Source organism: Myripristis murdjan, chromosome 17 (genome assembly GCF_902150065.1).
Source record: "Myripristis murdjan chromosome 17, fMyrMur1.1, whole genome shotgun sequence".
In the NCBI taxonomy this organism is placed as follows: Eukaryota; Metazoa; Chordata; class Actinopteri; order Holocentriformes; family Holocentridae; genus Myripristis; species Myripristis murdjan.
Genome location: NC_043996.1, coordinates 19475939 through 19498751, shown reverse-complemented (window position 1 = coordinate 19498751; position 22813 = coordinate 19475939). Strand labels below are relative to the sequence as shown.

At 40.2% G+C, this 22813-nt stretch overlaps 2 protein-coding genes across 3 annotated transcripts; both read right to left on the bottom strand.

Annotated features, from left to right (window-relative positions):
- Positions 1-733: 733 nt before the first annotated feature.
- On the bottom strand, positions 734-12481 carry ubxn7 (UBX domain protein 7). Its single transcript, XM_030074881.1, has 11 exons — positions 12342-12481; positions 10180-10336; positions 9947-10011; positions 9749-9814; positions 9161-9273; positions 8581-8727; positions 7220-7310; positions 6311-6441; positions 3517-4015; positions 1934-2013; positions 734-1805 (listed from the first exon to the last, which is right to left on the bottom strand). Exons 1-11 carry the CDS (start codon positions 12409-12411, stop codon positions 1644-1646), a joined length of 1581 nt encoding a protein of 526 aa, XP_029930741.1. The 5' UTR covers positions 12412-12481; the 3' UTR covers positions 734-1643.
- Positions 12482-12697: 216 nt separating this feature from the next.
- On the bottom strand, positions 12698-19713 carry ppp1r7 (protein phosphatase 1, regulatory (inhibitor) subunit 7). Of its 2 annotated transcripts, none has more exons than XM_030075462.1 (10): positions 19609-19713; positions 18641-18736; positions 18362-18417; positions 18164-18229; positions 17784-17914; positions 16834-16996; positions 16506-16622; positions 16280-16384; positions 16058-16144; positions 12698-15652 (listed from the first exon to the last, which is right to left on the bottom strand). In XM_030075462.1, exons 1-10 carry the CDS (start codon positions 19646-19648, stop codon positions 15476-15478), a joined length of 1038 nt encoding a protein of 345 aa, XP_029931322.1. In that variant the 5' UTR covers positions 19649-19713; the 3' UTR covers positions 12698-15475. The 2 variants fall into 2 exon arrangements, with proteins under 2 accessions (XP_029931322.1, XP_029931323.1); XM_030075463.1 differs by having other exon boundaries at positions 18674-18736.
- Positions 19714-22813: the final 3100 nt, after the last annotated feature.

The window sequence follows — 22813 nt, the reverse complement described above, 5'->3', positions numbered from 1 at the left end:
AAATTTTCCTATTTTCCAGTTTATTCTGGTAGATTTGCAGGACTGTTGACTTGCAGGCCAGATGCCCATTTGTCTCTTACGGCAATAGGAGACAGTGTAATGTCCACTTAAATATACCAAACTCTTTTAATCTTTTAAGGCAAACAGGAAAACAAACTTGAATACTGAAATTCAGTGCCATGTTGTTTTATCTATGGGCCAACGCTCATATAAAATTTAATATTTAATGATCAGAACATGAGGGAGAATAGGTGGTATCTAAGTTGTCTGCATTTACCACGGAGAATGATCACATAAAATATATAGTCAGCAGATGGGAAGTATTCACTAATTTGTGCATATAATGGGTATTACACTCCTTCTTGTATTAGTATCACCTTTGTAATTTGGTTGCACATAAACCAGAGGTAAGTCTTGACACTGGGTCAGAAAAGCCTACCACTTCCTAACTGGAACATACTTAAGGGCTGTGAACATGTGCATTTGAAAATGCATTCGAATAACACTTAATGCATGACAAAAATATTACTTTATAGCTTATTTTTGAATTGGGTTGGGTTTCTATGCATGTCCCTTGTTCCACTGAATCATCATGCCTTTGAGGCTACATTCCATACACACAAACCAATGTAACATGTAACAGAGGACCAAGCAAAAATTCCCTCGGTTTTGGTGGTTATATTTCAGCATGAGCATATTTTCTTGGCAGCATATAAAAAAAAAAAAAAAAAAAAAAAAAAAAAAAAAGAAAGAAGGAAACATAACTACTACAACTAAATATCAGTCTCTCTACACCATCGCTGTACAGTGTAGGTCCAATGGATGAGATGAACCGTCCCACACTCATTCACTTTATATCAAAAGTCAATGCTCATATCTGAAAACCAATCTACTTGTATCTAATTAACAATATGAACTTGAGTAAAATGTGCAGATCTACCAATTTGTCTCAGATCTACACAGGTTTCTCTGGGATATTAGACATATTTTCTTGATTTGTAAATTGTAGACCTTTTGTCTTAATACCCCCCCTACCCTGCCCCAAATCGTTACAATAATGGTTCAAACTATAAACAGGTGAAATACCACCTTTTTGGACAAGTAGGTGCTCAGGTAATTGGAAAAAAATTGCATGAGCTTTCCTTTATGTGTCTTCAGGTACAGAAAGTAACAAGCTAGAAAATAAATTCTGACATTTGACATCCTTTATGGGAGGTAAACATCTTTTTACAAGTCCCCAGTGCCTCATCAATCAGTGATCCAATATTTCGGGCTTCTCATTTTTATATAAGCTATATCAAATGTATTCTAACCTGATGTGCATCAGTATGTCTGAACAAAATGAAGCCTAAATCAGAAAAGAATATATCACATAGTAAAAAACGAGTGCTGGCACCCATAACACCTTACTGGCCAAATGTTGAGTACTACAAAGAGATTAGGCTGTCAGTAGAGACATCGGTATTGACACTAGTGGAATGGCGAGAAAGGCCATCCACCCACAAGCAGATGTCTTGGCAATTGGAGGCCTAATTCCAGGAGAACAAGAAGGTTAAGGGTCAAGGCCAGTAACATCATCCCAGGTCACTGGTGAAGGGGTGAGGTCTACCAGAGAGATACAGGCAGGCAAAAGAGGGGCGGTGCTAGTTCCTCTCCTGCACAAATACAGTCTCCTGTGGACAAAGCCCCGCCTCCTGCAGTGTGATGTCATAGTCCAAGTGGGCGAGCTTCCGTCTAGGAAAGTTGGTGACGAGCTCAAAGCGTTCGTTCGGGTAACCCTTGGACTGGACGTGTCTTACCAGCGCCTTGAGGGGAGACGGTCAAAGATGAGAAATTTTAAGGAACAATCAATATTCATGCCACAGTATTTCAGTGGGCATACAGAGGGGCCCTGACATTTACATGATACGCAGTAAATGTGCTCTGTTCTCACCATAAGTTTGGCTTTGGACGACAAGGAAATTTGCTCTCTCTGTCCATCTGGGTAACGAAGCATCAACCTGGCTTTGGGACCTCAGGGAAAAAAAAAAAAAAAAAAAAGAACAAGGTAATGGTAAACATTAACACCTCACACAAATGATGCAGTTGTCCTCTGACATGTATGTTACCAGCAAAGTTGTCCTGCTGGTAAACATATATGTCCCCTTATTTTGATAAATAATCATAGTGCTGCCCCACTGGTCAATCCATATAATTGTTAAGAAATCCAGTGACATATTGTACAAGTCAGATGTTCACTGCACTTAACTGAATGGTTGTTGTTGGTAAGAAAGATTCAAAATGTATTACTCCATTGTTTCAGATCTCATTTGATTAGAGACCCTGATTGTCATTTGTTCTTTGTTATTTTTTTTCCATAGCAGAATTGTGGATCACAGAAACACTAACATCATTTCATCATGATGGGATTCTGTTGAGCATAACGACAAAAAGCTGCAAGCAGCAACTGAGGGGACCAAACACTTTGTAGGACAGTTGTAGAACATGACACTCCACATCATATGAAACTACTCACGAGTTTCTAGGACAGTCAGAGTCAGTTTAAAGTATTTGAAAATCATAGGTTAGAACATGATGTAGTGCCCCTGCTTGACTGAACAACAGCACAAGTCCTCAAGACAACTTAGTGCACCAAATACCAAGTCTCGTGTCAGTATGTGTGCTTTGTGTGTGATGTTACATTGTAAATGCATTATGTGCAATTATCATGCATGATGGTTGTGTTTGCCAGAATGTGGTGACCTGACTGATTTTAATTTTCAAATTTCTTTATAACTTTTTATTTTCATAGCCCAATGATGCTTCACGTGAAGATTTGGCAAAATCAGACAGCTTGCCTATGACCTTTACAGTCAGGTGACACTCCAGGTTCATTTTCAACAGAGCTGCGACAATTAGTTGAGTACTCAATTAATTGCCAACTATTAATCACCAGAGTTATTATACTTGTTTATACTATTATATATATTATACTTGTTGTGGTGATAAATTTGACCAAATTGACATTCACTAAAACTAAAGACATTTTCATTATTTTTTTTTTATTTTAATTTAGTTAGTTATGTAACCACACAAAATTGATTTTATTTCTAAAGTCTAGTTTTTATTTTTATTTCCATTAACTAAAATGTTTTTTCACACCTAGTTTTAGTTTTTAGTTTAGTTTTGGTTAACTATAGCAATCAACTATTTTGATAATCAATTGATTTTTTTGAGTCATTTTTAATAGGAAAATATCCAAATTCTGATTCCAGCTTCTCAAATGTGAATATTTACTGGTTTATTTGGTCTTCTATGACAGTAAACTAAATATTTTTGGATTGTGGAATGTTGGTTGGGATAAAAGAAAAATTGAGGACATCACCATGGGCTGTGTGAAACATTTTTCACCATTTTCTGATATTTTATGGACCAAATAACTGCTTGATTGATTATAGCCACCGTGCATTGCAAAAAGATCTAGATGGAGGACACATCTTAAACACCAATACATTTTTGTAAAAAGTGATGTCATACCATTGTCATCGAGGCAGTCTAAGGGTTGGGTGGTGCTGGTTGGGGAAGGCCCGGGTCTTTGGGCTGCTGTGGTACAGTGGTTCCCTCCAGAGTCCGCCTCAGGCTGAGAGTGATGAACTGCAGCAGCTGGGGGTTCCAGGTGGTTCTTTTTGCTCTCCTCTTTCCTGTGGCTGTGGCTGTTTTCTTTGGAAGGGGACTTTCTGTGGCAAGAAGCGGGGCTGTCAGGACGAAGTGGCTGGGGGCCTGCAGCGCTGGCGGGAGCAGGCGTGTGTTTGCTGACAGAGCTTTTCTCTTCTTGAGGTTCTGGCGTTTCGTTGTCTGAGCCGTCGACAGAGATGAGACCCTCGCTGTCGGAGAAAGGTTCTGCGTCGGAGTCGTCGTCTGATCGCGGGGAGTCAGGGGCTTCTGGGACGTTGGAGGACTCGTAGTGTGTCTCCTGTAAGGACGCTCGAATGGCTGCCTCCAGCTGACTGTCCTCACTGGCATCTATCAGACTTTCCTGGGATATGAGAATAGAAATGGTGCAGGTGTTGAAAGAAAACTAAGTGTTAGATGAAACAACACAAAAAAAGAAAAACAAGTCAACACTGACAATGATGTTCCCCACTGTAATTCAATTCAATTTTATTTGTATAGCATCAAATCATAACAGAAGTTATGTCAAGGCGCTTTACAGAAACCCAACAGACATTGGCAAAATATCTAATCATATGTAATGACTTAAGTCCTATACTTTAGCTGCTACCAACTGCTAATTACTCTTAATTGTTTAGACATGTGTATTCAGTCATGTATTCAGAAAATACAATATTAAGTCTTTCAAATCAAATACATGGCTCCTACACCTACTACTGGTGCAAATCGCCCTGGGTGTAACTGTTCTTTGACAGTGTTGTTTGAAGCTATGGGAGGTTTTAGCCTGTTGAGGGTGCTGTGGCAGACCAGTTAGTTTTGTTAGAGGCTGGTGATGAATGTAAAAATGCATCATCTCCCAAAGGTTCATCAAATTTGACCCACCAGTGTCTGAGATATTAAGCATGATGGTGCTGTGGTGGGCCAATAAAGTTTATATTCAACATCCTGGGGCCTCATTTATCAACCTGTGCGTAGAAAAGGTTCTAAATTCTTTCGTAGGAATGAAACTTAGAATGTGTGTAAGTACAAAAAAATCCGTATTTATCAAACGTGCGGACACCGGTCGTACGCGCGCCAGTAAGCAATCTGTGATGATAAATCCCACCTGTTCTAAACTGCCATGCTCGTGCATGGTTAGGCTCATTTGCATTCAGAAACGCCTCCAATTGACCATATATGGTAGCAGCAATCCCTTTAAGAGCGCATGAATGGATTTTTTTCCTCGGCCATTTAGCAGGCCTATTGCGCGCTCAATGATGGTTCTTCAACGCACATGAGCCCGGTTGTAGCGCTGCTCCTGCGGGGTCCTCGGGTTGGCTCCGGGGGTCATTAACCACGGCTTCAGTGGTTATCCCCGATTACCTATAGAGCTGTTATAATAAACCATACGAAGCCCAGAAAATAATTTCGAAACGTTGTAACACTCACTAATAAGCCATCCATCCTCAACAGCTCCTGCTTGGATGCGCACACCCACAGAGCTGTTCTGCAGAATGAATGAGTCGTGCGTTCCTCCAAGCTACCGGGCAACAACGTTTAACAGAGACATATTTGCATTGTGCATTGATTGAATGAAATTGGATTGTGTGGTGGTGTTTTTATTGTGATGTGGGTGCAATCTATGGTTCCAATTATGTTTGGGAATACGGTGACGGCGTGAAATCCTCGTTGAATTTCCGCTTGTTGGTGATGTCTGTATGGGAACTGAATATAAGTTGGGGCCAGAGAAATTATTGCATCCAACACTGCCGGCATGATTCTGCTTAGTGTCGGCTGCGAAATGCCGCATATGTCTCCAAACTCTAACTGAAATGTTCCGGTGGCCAAAAATCCCAGGGTGGACAGGAGCTGGATGCGCACTGGGATGGCTTTGGTGCGTTATGTCTCTCACTTAAAAACTGGTTGTAAATCACGGCATAAATCCATCAGTACGTTTTTGGGGAAGCGGTACCTGCTGAGATGCCACCCTGTGCTCTCACTGTCAGCTCTTTGAAAACGGTTTTCCAAATCCTCCAATAGTGCAAGATAAGCCATGGCACTTGAATTTCAAGTTTTCTTTTCAGGTTGTCCTGTCACAGCTGTCTTTTATAACTTGTACATCAATTATTGAAATTGTCTGCTAAATTACTAATTGAGATTTTTTATTAATTAGAGGAAACAGGGAACGTGTGAAGTTGCTGAACACTGTGACTCTCTTCGTGCGTTCTATTTGTGGTTTCACTGTTCTACCACTAGGTTTTGTGTGTACGCATGGTAAGAGTTGTACTTAAATTTACACGTTCCTACGCAAAAGTACAAGTTGATAAATCCCATACTTTGCGTGGGAATGTTCTAACGCACCCATTACGCACACATCTGTGCGTACGCACGGTTGATAAATGAGGCCCCTGGACCCTTGTGTCAAAATCCAACTTTCCCCCTCATCTTTTGTCCAAAACAGGCCAGCAGAGGCTCAGAAGTCATACATGATGGACGGACTTCACACACGGGGGACAAAAAGTAACAACTAACAGAGTTGAAAGTGAGAGAAGAAACTCACCAAACTGTATTTTGGCGGGGAAAAAAATCATAAAGCACAGAGTTACATAAAGAGAGAGGAGAGCTCTTAGAGAAGAAAGACACTGAGAATGAGAACAGACATATGAGATAAGCGACTCACAGAGCGAGCCCGTTTGGCAGGAGGTGCATGGCAGGATGGTCCATCTAGCTGCCCATGCTCTGCCAGGAAGCCAGTCGCCTGCTCCAAGAAAGACGCCACATCCAGCTGGTTCCACTCCACCATTTTTTGACCTAAATGAGCCAAAATAATATTGGAAACAGGTACAGTTTAACTTTATGGGTGACAGGTACACAAACAGGGTGAACTGAAACACAGCATTCATTTGCAACTTGCCACAAGATTTTTAAGACAGTAAACATGTACAATGGGTACATGTAAGACATGTTAATGTATGGATCTTGAACCACAATGCAGATGTATGCAACTGAGGTGAGGTGTCCTCTCACAATCTCTTTAGCTGTCTCAGATGTTTTATTTATTTTATTTTATTTTTTTTAATGTTGCGGGATTTGCATGATTGCAGATGCAGTTACTATTTATTTATACTGCTTACGTAGAGAAAACAACTGTTGTGGACTGTATTCAGCCCACCACAGTTGAATTGTTTATTCTAATAGCATTGCCTTGTTTTTTTTTAACTGGTGTGCAAGATAAGCTGCCTCTTTTAGCTGCATCTTTTAAAAATAGCTGCACCACATATTATCAAAGGCAAGGCGCAATTCACATGTAAACATCAGAGAGGCAGAGGAAGAATACTTTGAAAATAAGCTCCAAAAGAGGTGGATGGTCGCAGGGTAGTTAATATATTAGATTGCATTTCTGTTCTTTCAAAACACTACCTATAAATATGAGTTAGAAGTGTTTATGTGTTCACTATTTTTATTTTGTGTCCCCGTATAATATTTGATAATTTTTGTGTTGGTGATTAGCTACTAAGCGTAACTGTTTAAATGTGTCAATAAATCCAAGACCCATCAACTGCTGCTACGTCCTCCAGTAAACACTCACCTGTGCGGGGATCGAGGATGGAAATGTAAGGGAACTTGTTCAGCTTGTAGAACTGGATGTATCTCTGTCCCTCTTCACTGTCATGATACACCTTTAATTAAGAAAATACTATTTAATGATACAGATGCAGCGTGAGTGCTGTGTGTGTCAAAACCAGCTTTAAGAAATTTCAAGAGCGGGGCAAAGTGGGACTTAAAAGGCTACTTCATCCATTACGCATGATATTTGTTAGTACTCACCCTACACTGCCTTGAATCTTTGACTAAGCCTTTATAGCAACCCTACATTCCAAAAACCATCTAGCCATCTCTGATCCAACTGTATACTAATTACTTCTCAAAAACACATATTTTCACTAAAACGTTGCACACGGACCACTTCTGAAAAATACCCTGAGGCATGGCCATGATGCATGCTTTGGAAGTAATTAGGATATGTCTGGGTACAGCAGACCTCAGATTACACTCCATGATGAGTGTGAGGTATTTTTATTATTTATTTATTTATTTATTTTTATTGAATTTTTAATTGTGTTTTGCTGTTGTTAAAGCGTCTTTTTATTTATTTATTTATTTATTTTTAACTGTAACAGAGATGGCTAGCATTTGTGGAATATGTGATTACTAGGGGTATAAAACCGAACCATAAAAAAATAAAATTGACGAACAGAGAACATTAGAAGGTAGTGTTTTTTTCTCTCCCTGATGTACAAATCAAACTGTACCGAAATTGTAATCCAAAAGCTGCAATACAAACTGTCACACCCCTAGTGTTTACTAAAATGGCTTGTTAATAAAACATTCTTTGGCCGTGTTTCCACCTTGTGTTAACATGCGTCTTGGGTGATCGGATCACCAATGCATCTTGAGATCTGATCGCTCAGGCCACATTCGGAGGTGGCCTGGGATACTTTTGTCCACATCGCATTTAAAGTGTAAGCAGGGGCCGCACTGAGGGACCGCCTGCTCTGCTCCAGCTCAACACCCCAGACAGTGGCCCGACCCCTCACTTGCAGGGTGAGTACTACAAATATCATGCATTATTTGTGAAGTAACTCATTAATGGCTTGGATGCCAAAGTCTCTGATAGAAGTTAATATCAAATGAGAGTATCTGATACCACTGCATCACTCTGCTGGGTCATTTTACGACTACATATGAACTACTTTAAACAAATGTTATTTTTCATGTTTGCTCACTAGCTCTCCACAGAATTTGTGCGATACACTTCTGTCAGCACAGTGAAAATGTCAAATCAGTTTCATCATAGTACATTTCAGCCACTGGACCCTTGCAAACAACTCAGCACACAGTCTGAAGAACTATAAATGCATCACAGATCAAGGTTTAGCAACTTCATACCTGCCAGAATATGAAGTGCTCTCTGATGATAGTCCTCACTGCATCATTGCTCCACACATCCCTGTTCAGACACTGGCAGGCAAAGTCCTGAACATTTTGAATGTTGATCATTAGCCACTTGTTCTCCAGCTGCCCACAGTCTTTTGCCTACAGGTGCAGAGGAGGAAAAATACAATGAGAATGTTAAAAAAAAAAAAAAAACACAGTTGGACCCAATCAGTTACTGCAGAATGAGGAAACAAACAACATAGAAAGGAGGAGAGGGGAAGTTTGGAGCTACTGTGAAGACAGAGCTTGACGGTATACAAACAGCAAATATGAGGAAATTGGTGATGGGAACCCATGTGCCAAGGAGATCCAAGAATATGCCAGTTTTCATTCCAACGAAACATTACACCCACTGATTTCACAACCTGCACACCCTCAACCAGTGAGGGAGAACTAAGCAGTGAAATTAGTGCGTGCATGCTGCCCAACACTGATCTACATAGTCGCCACCATAAATATCACTGAAAGTTCAGCATCCAAGCACAGTGAATTAAGCCACGTGGTGCAAAGGCTCTGGTGACGAACTCCTCACCGTCTCAAAGCTGCCTTTGTGCATGAGCTCAATGGGAGGACGGAAAAGGTCAGCCAGGGTGCTCAGTTTCTTATCCACTGTGCTACCGTTACGCAGCTCCTGCTCCTGGCGTACTAGGAAAGAAATACATTCATATTCATTATAGGAGTAAACGTGACAATAAAAGCAATGTCACAAAGTGTAAGAAACAAGTCAGGGATTTTCTTTTTGGTTATGATTACACTTTATGAAATCGTAAGTCAACGATTTAAGTAGGAATGATCATTTTTGCTTTATAAGTTTGATCTTCACTGAAAAAAATTAAAATGATGGTGCGATTTTTGCTGGAGTCTATACTCAACAAATGTATTTTCTTAAATCTGGAAAATACAATTAGTAGTCGAGGGCATCTATGTAGCACCATAATATTTTATTTACAACAATGTTTTGCCAAACATTTTACCTTCATCAAAAAAAAAAAAAAAAAAAAAAAAAAAAGTTCAGCTCAGATTCGGATTATATTTTAATAAATTTTTCGGCCCTACTTGTTACAACCCGGTTTCTTTAAATGGTCGAGAACAGCAGCAGGGAAAGATATAAAGCACTCACTTGTTTCTGTTTGGAAGTCCCGGAAGCCATCGAATATAGATCGAGCGGGTCTTCGTCGCTTTGGCACTGCACATATAATAGACACATCAAGAGTCACATTCAGATATGAATCAAAAGTCGAAACAGTCAAGTATAAACATGATTTAGCAGTAAGATCCAATAATATAAGTTAGTATAGAGGCAGTTTAAGAATAGTACCTCCAAACAGTGGCTCTGGTTCCACCAATATGTCCTGCTTCTGGGGAATAGGTGCTCGTACGTCACTAAAACATAAGGGAACAGATAGTAATGTAAAAAAAGGAAATCTAAAATGTTAATAAAGTACTAGTGAAGGCAGAATGAACCACAAGAGAAAAACAAAACAGAAGAATTTCCCAATCCAGCCTGTTGTCCTGTAGTTAATGGAGGCAAATCATTATAAATCATCTTACTCTGCAGGGGGACCTCTGCTGCTTGAAGCTCCTGTTGAACTGGAGCTGGTGCTGGGTTCTTCTGCTATCCCCCCTCCATCCAGGAACATGGTCACTGCCATCTCTAGGTTGTTGTTGCATGCTTCTAACATATGTTTTCCTACGCTTTCTGTGGCCCCTAGTGGAATGATGCACATATGTAACTTGTTAAACATCTGCGGACTGAACTGTAATGCACAATGAAAAGCTATGTGACAGCTATGTGAAGCTATGTGTGATGACAATTAGGGATTGCGATTCACTTAAGCATTGCGATTCTTTTTTTTATGCTCTTTTTTTTTTAAATTACTGAATCAATTTAAAGTTAACAAACTGGTATCACATGAAATTAAACTAGACAACCTAGGGAATCCCTCTGCACCAAGCATGCCATGCTGGATCGTCAGCAAAGGGAACGATATTGCTCCCAGGTTTTTCAGCAAGGGAAAAACCAGCATTTTCAAGAGGGCCCCTTGACTTCTCACCTCAAGATATCTGAATGAAAATGGGTTCACAAGGCACCATAGGTCTCCCCTTTGCAGACATGTCCACCTTATGCTAATCCCATGCAGTTTGGTGAAAAAACAACATGCAGTTTTTTGCATACAGTACGGTACAGTACAGTATGTGTTATTTTTTGCCCTTACTAAAATGATGTATTTGTGCATCCTGGGGCCTAAACAGTCTTGCAATTGCATAAGTTAGGTTTGACTGGAAAGCTGAGACTCTTGTGGATTCAATGAGGCCAATTTTACTTATGTGTGATGATGGTAGCCCCCCACAGTAAACTTTCTGTTACAGTGACAGTTTTTTTTTTTTTTTTTTTTTTTTTTTAAAAACATGACATCACTGTATAAATGACTTATTGCAACCTTTCAGATTACAGTGAAACTTTACATCCACAAAACTATAGGACAAAAATTGCAATAAATTGTAATACTGAATCGCAATACTTAAAAATCGCAATACATATCAAATCGGAACCCAAGTATCGTGATAGCATTAAGCATATTTATTATATGTACTATTATTATCACTATTTCTAGACTCCAGAGACCATACCATGCTCTACTTACTGTTCATATTCACACTGTAAATACTGTACTATAAATAGTATACATACATTTATATTCGCTACACTGCACTTTCTGTTTTTTTGCACGTCTGGTTAGATACTAGACTGCATTTCATTGATTTAGTACTTGTACTTTGTGCAAGGGCAATAAAGTTGAATCTGATCTTATCTAATATGATACCAGCTCTGGTGACAATGGACATCTTGGGTTAATATACAGGGATAACTAACTTCTTTGTAGTATTTTAACCTTGACAAAAAATAAATAATTAAAAAATAAAATAAAATAAGAAAAGAAACGTCTGTGCATTTATGTTAAGACTGTGTTTACAGTGCAGTCGTGAGTGTTTAAAGTGCACGGTTAGGTTGGGGAGCTGTGATCAGATCAGACCTTCCCGTTCGCACTGCGCATGTCCGTTTCACTTTCCAAGTCCTCTCTACAAGCAGCCCCGAACTGACTCGGCTCTCCCATGTAGACGATTTCACTTCAAAACCACTGTTCAGCGCACAAAGACTCACAAAGCAACTTTTTCCCCCCACACATGTCGGTGACAGTAAGGTACGATCCCACCGCATGAAGCTGGACATGTTTCTCAGCCAGCCAGCAGTCACAGCGAGGCGGAGCTTGAGGAGCCACAAGCTTAGCTGATGGTGAAGGGAAATGTTGCACACCCGACGTCCATTCCACATTATCAAACATGCAATAGATAAAAGACAAGACCACCACGCGTAGGCTAAAGCTACCTCACTGTAATCAAGCCCACGGGGCACCCGTCGATTTTTTGGAGGGACTGTGAGAGGGAACAGTCGAGCCTGGTGGTTTTGAGAGCCATTCTTGCTGTGTTTTACTTCAGAGTTTGCCAGCTAGCTCCCCACAGTTAGCGGCCTTAACTGGCTGCTGTTCTTCTCCTCTGCAAAGCACTGACAGGGCAGGGGGGCAGTGCAACACTTAATGCCCATTTTCTTTTCTGCGTAGTCAAAATCGAGGTGCCTGAGCGAGGGGGCTATCTCGCCGTGACGCCCAGAGCCGCCTTAACGCACCAGAAACAAAATAAAATGTGTGCTTTACCTGTTATTGCTGTGAATTGTTGTATTAACCCATTCACCCCCAGAGCTGATGCATCTCCGAGCGCCGCCATCTTACCGCCACAAACAACAACACAAATGCTGCGCAGGCGTCCCGACGTCCTTTCCCTGGCGCGAGATCACCTTCCGTCACCAAAGGCTTGTGTTGCATTCTGGGAGATGGAGTTCATTTTTTTTTTTTTTTTTTCTTTTTGGGGGGGATGGAGGGGTGGACTGTCAAAAGAAGTTGTGATAGGTTTAAATAAATCAACTCCACTGTGTACATTCCGATTATAATGTGACTCGGGAATCTGATTATGTTCAAATAAATAAATAAATAAATAAATAAAATAAACTTGCTATTTTAAGTAGTGTCACTTTATTATTATTTATTTGTATAGTACATTCATTTCAGAAACAGTCAACCGAGTCCAAAACCTGAAGCCCCTGATCAACACTTTACTAGCACCTAGAAATGCTCATTCGAGGAGAAATAAGTGTCATCTCAATTAATTCACAAGAAGAAAATCGTACAACCTGCCATAAATAAACAACTAAAAAAAATACATGCAATGATTTCGGGTTTCACTTTTATGTGGGGAGGGGGGTGGCACTGACTTCCTAGTGTCATATCAAGAATTCAAAAGTATTTGTGTAACACTTCCAACCCGACAAATCTGACTGCATGCTGCATATGTATATAATATCACGTTCATGGTCCTAAAGCATATAATGTCACACGTCGTTTAGCTCCAGCATATGGCTTGAATTTAAAAATAAATATCCCTTGGCCCATATTCATAAACCATCGACAAATGAGCGATGGTCCTAAGCCAGAGGTTTTCAAAGTGGGGTTCGGGGACCCCCAGGGGTCTCTCAGGGTATTACAGGGAGTCCTCAGCAAAATGAGGAATAGTTGAATTTCACTTTAATTTCAATCAGGCTGTACTCAGGCACCTTTTACAAGTATTAAAACACAAAAAATCTGATTTTCTGCGTTTCATTTTGTTTTTTTCTGTCAGTGGGGTGTCCAGGGTCTAATGTGAGTCAACTTGGGGGTCCAGAACTTGAACAAGTTTGAAAACCCCTGGTGTAAGACATTTTACCATATAAACCCATGGATATAAAGCAGGACAAGCAGCAAGTGAGTGGCAGCTCAGAAGTCCCAGTCTAAGATAAATACAGAATCAGAGTAACTATCTTTAAATGTGACACTGGTATCATCATTGCCTCTAGGAGCAAACTGTGGGATAGAAACTCAGGCCACTACTTTATGGTTTTGTGGGCCTATGGATTGTAGATGCAAGGAAAAAAAACTATAATGGTCAGTGTAATATATTGCACACACACAAAAAAATCTTACTTTCTCACTTTTCATTCACCATCATTGCATTAAACGATACAACGCTCTACAAATTCAGTCTGTTTTGCTGAACGCATGTGATCTGATTTCACTGAACGGTATTCATGTACAACCTTTAGGTCCTGAGGCAGAAAATGAGTCTTATATAAAAGATGCATCTCTTTAATTGTAATAGAGTAAATCAAGTGTACTCAAGCATTATATACAAGAGACCACGGGGATAAGTCATCTTAGGGTTTGATCAACTAACAAATCAAAACTTGTTGGCAAACAGGGCCGACAAATATATGCCATCAATTTTCCTATGGAAGCAACATTATTACGAAGGCCAATTATGGAGTATTACATAAGATATCTCTGCAGTGCCATAAATACATCTCAGTATTTTAGTTTTCAAAACAATGTGTAAAAAGAAAAGGCATAGCGTCAACTGTTTTAAAATTGCAATTAGCAGTTCCTATGAGAGCAGTTCATTCTTTTTATGGTAATCCATCTTTAAAAATAATTTACACATTAGCGTTATATCAGAAACTCAACTAATAATGGTGAATAAGAACAACTGTTTCACAAAAGTTTGAGACCAGAGAGAGAATGCTGTGATCAGTAATGTTTTCAAGGAAAAAAAAAACCCTCTGGCTTCACTGCCTATGAAATGGAGACCAACTCTATGGACACATAAAATGCTTTTACATTCAAATGAGCTTTATTTCACTGTAGCGGTCACTGTTGTCAACCAGAAATTGGGATTATATCCTGTAAAACCTCTGCTGACGAGCTAGTCAAGCCAGTTGAACAGCAAAACTTGCCTCACATCAGAACCAGAAATTACGTTTTAACAGCTACATCAGGTTTTGCCATAAAGGAGACCGATGTAAGTAATTGCCACTTTATTGAACTGCTTTCAAATGAAATGAACGGCAGGGTGTCAATATGGCATTGGAAATTTAATCTGAAATATTTCAAGACTGCAACATTTGGTACCTGTCTCAGGACATTGTGTTTGGAGCAGAAAATGTGTGTTGAGATCAAGTGCGAAAATATATAACATCCCAAGGGTTAACACGTGTAAATTCTGTTTTAAAATGGATTCTTCCCTTTAAGTCATCTTGAGGTTTATGAGTTCAGTGCTCCTCTTTTCAGAAGCGTCATCCATACACCCAGTGCTCGGTACTATATGAGACCAGTCTCATCCTGTCAAAACAAAGGATTCATACTCACCAAATCCCTCACGCAGTAAGACTGACACCCTTTTCTCTCGTAAACTGCAGTGCAATTTAAATAATGATGTGATAAATAAGACTGATGTCTTATTTTTCTAATGGGTACTGCGGGGATGAGGACAGAGTGAGCCTCCATCCCATACTGTACTCCACATGCAAAAAAAAAATAAATAAAAATAGCTAGTAAGGGCAGGAGGAAAAAAATGAAGAAATGGAAGGATAAAGTTAACCTTTTGATATCTTGTTTCCGCAGCTCATATCCAGCCTAATAAATTAAGAAGCGTTCACACAATAGCATAGATCAAGTTGTGTATGAGTGCATACATGCGTACATGTATGTTTGCGTGTTAAGTGCGTGAGCGATGGGTGAAGTTAATGTTGGAATGTATGCATGTATGTACATTTGTGTCTGGGCAAATATGATTGTGTGCACATAGGCAAGTGTCTGTGAGGCCAATATGTTTCAAAATGAGGTCCGTTTCGTGGGGAGGCAGGGCGGGCGGGGTGGTGAGGGAGAACACTGTGAAGTTGGCGGACGAAACATGACACTGCAGCTCAGAAGCGGATGAAGGTAGCATCGATCTGGCGAACGCTGGGCAGAGCCAGCATGATCTTTCGCCTGTACTGAGGGTCCTTCTGCAGCGGGTTCCTCTCAAGATAGACCGTCTCCAGACTTTTAGCATTCTTCAGCTCATCGAGATCCGACCAGTTTTCTATCTGATTATCATTCATCTGAGGAAAAAAGGAGAGATTGCATAGGAAATAAGGGGACGTAGGACGGGGCAATATATCAATACTGATAACGTGATTTCAGACTAGATATTGTCTGTCTACAATTTTATATATCGTAATATGGCTTAAACGTTGCCTCTTCCTAGTTTTAAAGGCTGGATTACAGTAGAGGAGTCCAGGAATGATCATCATATCAATCCCCACAATATCATTACAATATCAAAAATGGTCAAAAATATAATTGTTGATTTGATTAATCGCCCAACCCTTAGGGGGTCTCATTTATTCTGTTTTATATAGCCCATATATACATTCTAAAAACACCTATCAGAGTGCTGCATTTTAAAGATGAAGTTAAAAAAGCATCATCCCACTTCACTCCATGAATCTGACTGATAACCATACCCAGAACTCCTGTAGCTCTGTCAGATGGCTGATGTTTTCAATTTTCTTTACTCGATTGGCTGCGATGTCCAGAGTTGTGAGCTTTTTCTGCAAAGGAAGACAACAGTTCTTTGGCAGGTCGAACTTTGTTGTTATATGTTTTGCACTACAAGCACAGGGCCTGATATTTGGCATGGCCTCCGGCCCTTTCAGAAATGGTCTGTTGTATTTCCTGTAACTCACATTGTTCTCCAAGCCCTCAATGACCTCAATGCCATTGTGGCTCAGATAGAGCTCTCTCAGGTTGACAAGGCTCTGCAGACCCTCAATTTTCGTAATGCGGTTACTCTGCGGATAAACACACACAGTCTCAAACTTCAAGTTTAAATTAAATAATGTCTCAAAATAACCACTTTTCATTTTTCTTATGCGTTCCTGAAAGTGTTGAAGAGAATTTGTTGGACATTACCTGAATGCTAAGAACAGTCAGGTTGTGTAAACCCTCTAGATGCTGAAGCTGAGTTATCTTATTGGTGCCAAGGAACAAACTTTGCAAAGAGGTGAGTGTGTCCAAGTTCTCTATTACCTGTTAACACAACAAAATGGGAGAAAGACACAAATTAATGATTAAAACGAAACAACAAAATAATTTACTTACGCTCTCACAAATGTCCTCCAATTTCTTATTAGTCTTACTCCGTAATGTTGCAAAGGATAAGTTTTCATTTGTGTAATATCTAATTTACAGAGTTGCAACAAAGAGACTCTCGTTAGCCAACAAGCAGTGTCTGTCTCACCCGGATGCGGTTGGAGCCCAGCTCCAGCATCTCAAGGCCTGTGAAGTGCTCCAAGTTGGCAATGCAGCTGATTTTGTTGTGAAGAAGAAAGAGTTTCTTTAGACGAGTCAAGTTCTCCAGACCCTCCACCTTCCGTAGGATGTTGAAGGACACATCGAGCTGCCTGTAAATCAGTTCGACACATGATGTGCCTGTTAGTAACTGAGAGGAGGGTTCTTTGTCCTAAAGTGACAGCTGTAGAAAAACACAGCCATGTATTTCTACGTCCCAAGAATTCCCAACATCAATTTCTCCAAACTGTGAGGAAACAATCGTGAGGATGTGATGAGGTCGACTACCTGCCTGTAGCCCTATTTGGACAGGATTAGTTTCACAGGCGGAGGTGGGGTTATGTAATCATCACAGGAGCACATGTGAAATTTTATTCCTGTCTGAATCTGCCATGTCAGTAATTTTTTATGGACTGGGTGCACCTGTACCGGTAAAAATCCTGGCTTCTTTTACCCCCAGTAAAATGCAAGGTAAAAATAACCTCATGCAGAACTAGCCCCATTCAAACGGACATAGTGTGTCATTTTCTTGATGCACTAGACCCAAAACTAACACCAGACCAAAAGCCTCAGCTTGGGTGCACCTCCAACAGCTGTGTTTGTGTGTATGTGTGTGGTTTTTTTTTTTTTTTTTTGCTTTTGCAGCTATGTTTTAATGTTAGTTTTCAAAAAATAAACACTAATTTTGGAAGTTACATAGATTTTCAATGTGATGACAACTTGTATGCAAATGAAGCAGGCACTCACATCTCTAATTCTGCTGATGAATTAAAGAGATCTCTTACACTGTGCCGCCTAGCCATTAACATTGCAGATATGACTGGTTGACAATTACTTCACAAACACTGTCCTGAAAATGAATCCTGTCCAATCAGCGCTTACAGTTTCATTCAGACTCACTCCAATTCTGTAAGGTTCTGCAGATTCTCCAGTTTGCGGATCTGATTGTCATAGAGATCCAGTTCCCGCAGTGAGCTCAGACTGTCAAGGTTCTCTATCTTTTTGATGAGATTCTGTCTTAAGGTGAGCGTCTGCAAAAAACACAGGGATTACAGGAAAACAATCAACTGAAACAATCAAACAACAGCAGTGCTATTCTATTACAAAACAATAACCTTCTTTGTTTGGATAAGAATGACTGTGCAGCATGTGGGGTACACGTGGATAAAACTCGAGCGAGCCAGCTTTTCCCCTCAGGTCACAAACCCCACTGTGTCGGTCACTTACAGAAATAGACTTAACACTTACAGTGACACAAAATGGGTTAACCACATACTTACTTTAGCCTTCTGAAGCACCTCCAATCCTTCAATCTTTCCAATACGACAGTGGACAAGATCAACATCCTAGAAACAGAGAGAGAGAGTAGATAGGTTAGTTCAGATAATAACCCACCACTTTGAGACTTATAAACTGTAGGACCAGCTTTGTTATGTTGATGGAAGCAAACGGCAATAATTTCAAGACCATCAACTCACCTCTTCCTCTGGGTCCAGGGTTATGGTGTCCATGTCAACAGGGGACTCTTCCTTGCCTACATTAAGAGTAAGAATGAATTAAAGGAGCTAATTCTGCCATTGGATTGTTAAAAAAAAAAAAAAAAAAAAAAGACCCAGTGATGACTAAATAAATCATAGATTGGCTAACAATTAGGTCTTGTACTTCTGTTATTAACATAAATTTGTGTTACAGCTGACAGCCAAACTAGTACTACATGTTCCACTGAATATGCTGGGGCAGGAGATGTGCGGATTTACTTGTGGTAGTGGGCTGATTGGGGTCCACCTCACCATTGATGCTCTTCCTGCGGGTCTCATCATCACCAGACTCCTCAGACTCACCCCTCCGGTCGACTACATGTGGCAGACAATGAGAAGGGATGCTTCAGTCACCAAAGGAAATGTGCGGCCATTATTTGCTCCATCACATACAGCTGGCTGAACTGAGACATTAACACCAGTGGATGCTAGAATAAAGTCAGTAGGATGCCAAAACTCGGCCTAGCCCCTGCTACCCCAATGGAAAAGTCAGGAAAAGCCATGTGCAACCTCTGCTTAAGGGTCACTGGGTTAAACAAACACTGGCTAGCCGGTTAAGGCTCTGTAACTTCTCTGTGCAACCATGATCCTTGATATTACAGCGAACAAGGCTGCGGAGGAATAATTCAAAAGCTATCTCGCATTTAACACTATATCAAACTCACCTACAGGCTCCTGTGAATGGGATCAGGGCAACCCTTCGTAATGCCAGAAACAGCTTGAGCATATTAGCCTGCTACACCGCCAGCACAAGCTACACAATGCTAAATATTAGCTAGGTGAGCTAGCTGGCAAGACAACAATTACTCTGCAAAACAGACCGCATGTAATGGGGACCGCCAGGCCATGTCAAACAATAAAAATAAAATCATTTTTCGATCACCGAATTAACTGGAAAAACGGGTAGGCTAACTGCAGCCGATTAGCAAGGCAGTATGACATTAATGGGGGAGCGTTAGCTAGCTACCTAGCTAGCTACCTAGCTAGCTAGCAAGCTAACGAGCCTTGTTATTAGCACATTAGCTGGCAAGCAAAAGGATGGAGGTCTGGATGGTGACAAGGGAAAAATAACACTAAGTCCATCACCTGCTTTGCTCACACAGACGCAGAAATGTTGCTTTGGCTAAACGTCGGCTCACCTGCCGGGTACAATCGTGACACAGCCATATCTTTATTAATTCACTCACCTTCCATTTCTTGAGGTTCTCCAGTGGACAGGGAAGCCATAGTTCCTGTAAACACTCCTGACAACCGCCTGGCCAATCCAGGGCAAGCACCGCTGGCATGCTCGGCTTTTGGACGCAAGGGGGCGCTGTGAGACTGTATAATGCGCCACTAATCGCAAGTAATCGCCACACTAATCACACGCTGATCACTCACCTTCTCCATGTACAGCCATTCTTCATTGGTATAACATGTTGCAAAGAAAAGCAGCCAGTGTTTCTAGTTAATTATTAGCCTCTACGTGATGCAAATGCAGAAAGTGGTCGTGCGTCTTGTGTGCACAGGGAGTGTGTGCATCCCCCCCCCATTTTATTATTCTTATTTTAAGTTCTTTTAATCTACTTATGTATTTGGAGGTTTGTTCCTGCAGCCGAGGTATGCATAGGCATCGAGAGTTGATTCCAATCTGTACTTTGATAAAAACAGCATAGGCACAGCAGTGTTTCCTCTCTGATTTGAATACATTCAAATCAGAGCACCACAGTCATGCATGACTGTGGTGCTTTGGGCAATAATTCTAGTTCTAAAACAATTATTCAGTAGTTTAAAGCATCTGGACTACACTTAGTTTTAGTTAGTTTTAGATTACATTTAAGCCTAATTATACAATGTATTTTCACATTTTCTCTTCCTTGCTGTAGTGGCATGCCACAGCAAAATGAATACAGAGGAAACACTGGGTATTGTTCTATAACTATAGATCATTTTCCTATGCTTAATATGAGTGTATTTTTTGGTATAGAGACTGGAGAAGTTGTCGGGGTCTTCTGTATAATATTCAATTTATTTTATAGTACAAAATGTGCCATATAAATAAAGTTTGAGTTGGCTCTATCTGGGACAGCCTGCAAATTGCAGTGTGATTTTGTCTTTGATTCAAAGTCTCAGTGTATGCTGAATTTGACAGAAAACATTAAGCCTGAGTAAGCGCAAAGTTCACCTTAGGGGACATCTGGTAGCTCTCCAGTCAGCTCAACCTTGTTGGACTTCACGCTCAGTCTACCAGCAATCTTTCATCTATGTGTGAGCTGAGTCTTGCGTGTTCTTTAATGAAGCAATAGGAGAAGATATTCGGTCTCAAAATATCAGTTTATTTAGCCGTAGATGAATAAAGCATACAGAGCTCTGGGTCTGAATCTTCCTATCCCTGACCAACAACAAAATGTGTCAGTTCACGAAGTCTGACAGACTATCTTTCCCTGACCCAGTCTGATATACTTAACAGAATGTTTCATCAACATGTGAGTGTGTTCTTCTCCCGGATTGGTCCGTTAATCTGACTCCATTCTCTTCCTTGATGTGCTTGCATTCTTGTTGCTCCCCACCTGCAGCTGTTAGACTTCAGTTGTCATCCACCTACTATGGCTCCCATTCTCTGAAACCACAGAGCACAACACAGCACACAGAGCACAACACCACATATCCTATCTCTATACCCCACAGGGGTCTCTTTTACCAAATATGGGGTAAAGCAGGTTCTTCTACAAACATCCCTACAAGGTCTTCTCCTAAGAACATCGCTTTCCTGTTCCTCTAAGGTATTTTTATTATGTAGTTATTCTTGCACATCTCTGTTTGTTGCATATCTTCAGTACTTTTCCACTGTCTCTACAATATCCTGTTATGCACAGTGCTAATAAATACATTACTTCAGATTAATGTGTTTTACTTATTATTGCTAAGCATCAAACCATAGCATATGTCTACAACCTCTAACTCAAACTTTCCAGAGCAGAAAAGATGAAGAAACAATCACTTAATACCGGTAGGTCTATATCACAACAGACAGGCCATACCGCATTATATGAAACAGTAACAGAAAGTCCCCTGCAAAGTCTCAGCCAAACTTTCTGCCTGTTTTGTTTAGCTTCCATTTTAACAAAATGAGAGTGCTCTAAGTGAAACTGGCTTATTCATGGTCTGCTGGTCTGGACACTAAACTTCATATCTAAGACAGAAGCTTCTCTTTTAGTCATAACATAACAGCATGACACATAACGTGTTTGGGAACATCTTTTATTCAGTGTGTCTTAGGATACCATGAATGAATACGTTCGCATCTTTCCAGCAACTCTCTGAGAAATACTCTCTCCCTAATCAACATTTTTTCAGATACCTACAAATTCAAAGTTTTGCCCGCAATATTAATCCTACATTTCATCTGGTAGCTCTCCAGCCAGCTCAACCTCTACCTCAAACTTTCCAGAGCAGAAAAGATGAAGAAACAATCACTTAATACCGGTAGGTCTATATCACAACTGACAGGCCATATTGCATTATATCAAACAGAAACAGAAAGTTCCCTGCAAAGTCTCTGTTTACACACTCATGTTCTGCCTGTTTTGTTTAACCTCCATTTTAACAAAATGAGAGTGCTCTAAGTGAAACTGGCTTATTGTTACATGTTTCATACACACACGCATACATGCTTCAACACAGATAGGGATATGGCGTTACATTATCATATTGTGTTAGCTCTGACCTCTTTCTGCGCGGTATGCTCCCATTTTTATTCATTCTTCTTAATTTTGCCCAAAGACACGGGACTGACCTCACTCAGTTTTGTATTCTAGGCTATTATCAGAAGAAAAAGAACATAGTATTCATCATAACTTGCCGTTCATATCTGCTACTGAAGGACAGATAGGAACAAAATGCTGTGTATTATCAGAGCAGTGAACCACAAATTTTGACAATCAGGCAAGCAATAAGAATTTCATATCAGTTTTCTGTATTTCTCTCTTATCCTCTTACCCATTAAGGCGCCTCATGTTTAACTATTGCCTAAGCATACTTTACTAGATGCATCAATCACTAGCTAGGCAGCAGTGAAACTTTAACTCTTAGGTTATTTCTACATGCTAAAAGGACTCTACATACAGTCACTGGAAGAGTATAAGGGGATATTATAGAAATATTACAGTAACACTGTAGGAGAGTAGAGAAATCTGCATGGACTCCCTAAAGTACAGCTTGAGTGCCTTTGACATTGGGTAATTATTTGTACCCTTGTGGTTTGTGTCACTCTTGGTCCTGTATCATAACTACAATATTGAGTGGATAATTATATTACCTATTTTTCATATCCACAAACCTACAAAACTTTTTTCATTTCAAGGCCACTCATCCATAGTCTGCAAAGTTTAAAATATTGCTTTAAATTAATAT